Raw genomic sequence first — 6,000 nt, forward strand, 5'->3', positions numbered from 1 at the left:
ATAGTCTGATTGAAGCTAACCAGCAACCTCTTAATGGGCCCAGTTGCTCTTACATAACTCGGTTCGGAAATATCTAAAAACATGCTTGTTTCTACTTCAATATTGCCTATTTCATATGTACAGACTCTCTACTAGTTTGCTAATCTCTTAATTATATAATGCTTGACTTCTCATACTCCACTTGTCTTTTATAAACAAACAAAAAAAAAAACAGTACATTTGTCACCCTGTGGAATGTATACACATATTTTGCCTGCCAATTTTGCACTGCAAAAAAAATAAAAAAACACTTTTTTTTTTTTTTTTTTTTTAAACCTACCTAGGAATATTCAAATGGGGAATAAATCCAACAACAGATCACAAGTGGTACATAGCGTAATGCAGATAAAAGAGAGAACCCCCCTGTAACGGATCCACTGGCACCCCGACTGAGTACCTCCGTTAAAGGATGCTCCTAGTGCTTCCTGAGGACTCCAAGCACTCTGGCAGACACCATAATCACCGAATCCAAGAAACCTTTAAATTCTCCCAAGCGTATGAATGCTGTAGACCATTGAATAGGAACCATACGAATAGGCTTGTACCCCTAGCAGTCAACTGGAACAGCATACAATAAATCCTTCCCCCAATAATGAGACGACACATCACTTTGAGGTTAAAACAGGAACTCTGGACTGGCTCATCCAGCCTGGCTTTTATTTCCAACTCACACATACAGGCCACACCCAGGGGGAGGCATAAAAGAACCAATGACATAGATGTTACCTCCCACACATCCCCTCCCCTTAGTGTGACACATAATCCCATTATGCATACAGTGTAAAATATACTTTTACACAACTTTCATAACTTTAAAACCATACATCACATTCACATAAAAATACATATCCGCAATCAATCCATTCAGGGGAACAACATATTAAAAAATGGCATGAATCCGACCAGGGGTTCAAAAGTTACTAAAAGTATCTTTTGTTCCTTTCTGGCTGGCAGAAAAACATCCCCACAATGCACCCTGGTTTCCTCCCTTCTGCCCTGGAGTTAATTGGAGAAGTAACCCAATTATACAGGACTAGAGGCAGACTCCATTAACCACATGGTTGCAAAACGACATAAAACACTTTAAAATACATAAAGTCACATTTACACATAACACACAGACATTTCACCTATCCCCAGATAGCTGGGATCTGCACGCACAAAACTACCGAATAGCGCGCAGATCCTACTCACACAGTACAATTGCCATGGAGCTAAAGTCTTTCCCATAGTCTTTCATTATATGAATAGGCTCCATGGTATAGCTATCTGGGGTATCACATTCCCATAAAGTCTGGTCCATAGTCCAAAGGCAAGAGGCAGGCAAGCAGCCCCCTCCAAGGACACGTGGCGAGGTCGGTTTCGCCACACCCCCCCCCCCCCCAAAAAAAATCTAGGTATTGCACTCACAAACAAATGGTAATAGTTAGGGTCATCACTCCTTCGGGCTATATCTCGTGAAGCAATAAATGATACCGCACTCAATAAATTTGAGAATATAATGTTGTATTTAATAATTCATGAATTTCAGAAGTATTTCATAGATATTTAAATATGTACAAAAAGTGAAAAAAAATTGAAAAAGTAATAATTTAAGGAAAATGTATCCTATAGCAACCAGTATAACTCCATGTATAAAAAATCCTTACAAGAGCTGGCTCACTAATATACAACAAATGCCAAACTGTATAGTATCATAGAAAATTCCAAATTTGGAATATAGATGGTACTGACAAGGAAATATATACACAATAGTGGAAAAATAAAAATAAAAATGTATAAAAATGAAAAAATGTATATACAGTCCCAGTGTGTACACACTATTGGATTTAGGTGGATCTCACCAAAATGTCCTGTTGGAAAAAAGTCCTATTCCAAGTGAAGTATCCATACTCTGCTGTCCGCACAGTCAAACTGTTCCTCCTTGCTGGATGAAATGTTTTACATCCTTGGCAAGTCCTTGTCCGGTATATGTGGAGTGTTTAAGCTCTTGAAAAGCTTGCCAAGGACGTAAAACATTTCATCCAGCAAGGAGAAACAGTTTGACTGTGAGGACAGCAGAGTATGGATACTTCACCTGGAATAGGACTTTTTTCCAACAGGACATTTTGGTGAGATCCACCTAAATACAATAGTGTGTACACACTGGGACTGTATATAAATTTCTTTTTTTCGTATTTTTTCATTTTTATACATTTTTTTATTTTTATTTTTCCACTATTGTATATATTTCCTTGTCAGTACCATATATATTCCAAATTTGGAATTTTCTATGATACTATACAGTTTGGCATTTGTTGTATATTAGTGAGCCAGCTCTTGTAAGGATTTTTTATACATGGAGTTATATTGGTTGCTATAGGATACATTTTCCTTAAATTATTACTTTTTTCACATTTTGTACATATTTAAATATCTATGAAATACTTATGAAATTCATGAATTATTAAATACAACATTATATTCTCAAATTGATTGAGTGCGGTATCAATTATTGTTTTATGATTATTAGGAGGTTAATGGGCTACCTGGATACCTTGCACCAATAAGGATAAAAGGGTGCCTGTATATATGATTCTTTTTGTATATCTCGTGAAGGCCTGATTTGCAATCACTGCCTTATTTGCTGCATTAGAGCAGTCTGGCCAGTTGAAAAGCGGAATTTGCCTGTACCGTGTGTTGCTGCCAGCATCATTAATAAAGCTTGCATTCGGCACAGAGCAGTGAAGTAGTCTCCATCAAGAACTCAGCCACGATCTGTGTATCGGTTTTGGTGCACATCCGGCAGTACAGATCTGCAGCCCCCATTGTAAAGACAACTTGACCAGCGGGGCCCAGCTAAATTGACTTTGAGACTAGAGACTCAGGTGTACTTGGGTTTTTTTTCCCTAAAAGGTTAACTTCTACATACGTCTCTTTGGTCCCTAAAGTTAACAAATACATTAGCTAACCAAAACACACAATCATACAAATATATACTTCTATACCATAAATGTAAGAATTAAAGATCTTATACAAATACACAGAAACTTATGCTACTAATTTTTTTCTGGTCATACACAATGTATAGTTTTTTGGAGTTTCCAAAAATTGTCAGTACTTTCCGTGATGACTGAGTTTACATGTTTATGTCAACATTTGTATACTATTGTGCTAACTTCTATCTTTATTATGGCAATATTGACCACTTACTATAATAGATTAATGTGACACATAAGACAGAAGCTAGTATAATAAATATTCATGGATATTAGATTCAATGCAGCAAATAAATATTTTATATACTAATCCATAAGCCAAGCTTTTCAAAAAGCCCTCATGCAAACAAGATAATAATATGACCCACAAGCCAGAAGTATATAATTTCCCCCTGTATGCAATATCTGCTAACTAAACATACTGTGTCATGGTTTAGGTGTACGAATAAACTGGTATATTAAGTTACAGCACATTACAAATATGTCAGTAAGTCTGTGAGTTTAAAAAAAAAAAAAAACTTTGTAAATTCTATTAATTTGTCAAACATTTACCACACTGTTTCAAAGAACTTACAACCAGGTCCTGAAAAGGCAACTAAAAGATACAGTTTCCTTTATAACAGTTATCAGCTTGTTACTTTTTTACATTTCAGGCAATATTTTCTACTTCAACATTTTTACCATTTATGTTTTATTGAAACTAAGTGATGTCCTTCTCATGTGTAATTTCAAGTTATCTACCAACTCTTTATTTCTCCCAATCTGATGGGAGGCTCTCAGTTTATTAAAACCGAGGTCCAACTCAGATCAAGATGTACACCATCATCTCATGCTACAATGACTGTTCTGGCCCAACTCCTAAATCATAACCCACTTACCTACAACAAGAAGTTTTACAATTTCAGGGCACAAGTCTAATACATTGTACCAAGTCAAACTCTGCAAACAAAGCTTTGCAGTCACATGTAAAAAATCCCCCTTTCACTTGAGAACACCCTAACCAGGGCATATACTATCACCCCTTAAATCCTGGCACACACTTGCACTACTCAATGACCACATCACAAGTCCGACTATGGAATGCTATGGAACACCTAGAATCGTTTTCTATAACAAACAAATGTTTTTTGTTTTTTTTTAACTAAAAGGCAAGTTCTGGGCCTAGATTGGCCTATAAACAAGCACACACTACTCATATGCATTGGTCATTCAAGTTAATACCATTTACTAGGATTTAGAGGTAAACCAAGTGGTATACGAAGACATACCACAAGAACAAGCATATATTGCTCATGGAAGGCTTGGACAGCCGATTTCTAGAGCTGACAACCCAGGGGCCAATTCTCTGTCACCGGAGAACCACTGGCCCGGTCAGTAATGCTGCCAGTCAGCTGTGGCTCCCGGGGCCATGTCTCACAGTCAGATCAGACACCTGATGTCATTCCCCTGTCATCCTGGCAGTGTGCCCCCCTATTGGCAGTACCCCCGATTCTGTCAGCACGCTTCCCCCACTCCCCTATCTGGCAGTGCCATCCTCAATCAGTAACCACCCCCCCCCCCCCGCCCCTCATTCTTTTAGTACCCCCCATTCTCTCGATAACCCCCCCTATTCTGTCAGTAACCCCCCTGACCCACATTCTGTCAGAAACCCCCTATTCTTATTTTAGTAACCCCCCTATTCTTTTAGTACTCCCCCCGTCATTACCCCCCACCCCATTCTGTCAGTAAGCCCCCCTATTCTTTTAGTACCCCCCATTCTGTCAGTAAGCCCCCTGACCCCCTATTCTGGCAGTATGCCCCCCCCCCATTCTTACAATGCCCCTCATCCTGTCAGTAAGCCCCCCATTCTGTCAGTGCCCCCCCATCAGTAAGCCCGCCATTCTGGCAGTGCCCCCCCATCAGTAAGCCCCCCATTCTGGCAGTGCCCCCCCCCCCCCCCATCAGTATCTCCCCCCCCCATCCTGTCAGTATCACCCCCCCCCCCATCCTGTCAGTAACCCCCCTGACCCCCATCCTGTCAGTGCCCACCCCCCATTCTGGTAGTATCATCCCCCTCCCCATCCTGTCAGTAACCCCCCCATTCTGGCAGTGCCCCCATGACCCCCATTCTGGCAGTGCCCCCATGACCCCCATTCTGGCAGTGCCCCCATGACCCCCATTCTGGCAGTGTCCCCCCCCCCCCATATCCTGTCAGTAACCCCCGACCCCCCCTCTTTCTGGCAGTGCCCGACCCCCCCCCTCTATCTGGCAGTGCCCCGACCCCCATTCTGGCAGTGCCCCCAATCCTGTCCCTTACCGGCCTGCGTGGTGTCACTGAGGTCCTGTCGGGCTGCGCTCCGCGGGAACTCTCTCAGTTTCCTGCCGCTCAGGTTGAGGGCTCCGGTCACCGCCGCCTCCTCCAGAGATCTCTCCAGCGAACGGTTCCACGCAGCGGGTCCCAGGCCGGGGACAGATGCCGCTCCGCCGTGACCGTTATGTATAATCCCAGAAAAACCGGACGAAACCGAGCCCTCGGCCAACACTGCGGCCGCCATCACACCGACTGCTCACTGCGCCTGCGCGGCCCTGGCTGACGGGAAACGAGATTCAGGGGCGTGGTCTGCGCGTGGTGCGCATGCGCGGACTTTCCGGGCTCATTTTCGTCCACTGCGCACGCGCACCTTCTCTAACCCCACCCAGCTCGCGAGCGCGCAAACGCGACAGGAAGCTGAGTATAGTTTGTCCTCTCTGGCTATCCGTACTGTACGTAATCCTCGAATCCCCTTATGGGGAACTAGCTTGCTCATTATGAACAAGTCACTTCCCTTATAGCCTTACTGCTAATGTGTCGTTTGCCCCCTAGTGGTCAGGTCCTGTATAAGCATGGATACTAGACTGGTGACAGAGCCAGATTGATAATGGTCATTCTGACCCTTAGTGGTTAGTCCTTGTGTCCTTATTTCAAATAGGCAGTTCACTGTGATAGAGACAGACCCCACTCAGC

At 42.7% G+C, this 6,000-nt stretch overlaps 1 protein-coding gene across 6 annotated transcripts in view; it reads right to left on the reverse strand.

Moving 5' to 3' along the window:
- LRCH3 (leucine rich repeats and calponin homology domain containing 3) overlaps positions 1–5,575 on the reverse strand; it is a 99,312-nt gene extending 93,737 nt beyond the window's left edge. For 5 of the 6 annotated variants that reach the window (XM_063442863.1, XM_063442860.1, XM_063442862.1 and 2 more), the window contains exon 1: positions 5,314–5,559. In XM_063442863.1, the coding sequence (XP_063298933.1) occupies positions 5,314–5,551 (238 nt within the window). In that variant the 5' untranslated portion in view covers positions 5,552–5,559. Of the gene's footprint in view, positions 1–5,313 lie in introns of all 6 variants that reach the window. The other variant, XM_063442864.1, reaches the window with a different exon arrangement.
- Positions 5,576–6,000: the final 425 nt, after the last annotated feature.

Source organism: Pelobates fuscus, chromosome 2 (genome assembly GCF_036172605.1).
Source record: "Pelobates fuscus isolate aPelFus1 chromosome 2, aPelFus1.pri, whole genome shotgun sequence".
In the NCBI taxonomy this organism is placed as follows: domain Eukaryota; kingdom Metazoa; phylum Chordata; class Amphibia; order Anura; family Pelobatidae; genus Pelobates; species Pelobates fuscus.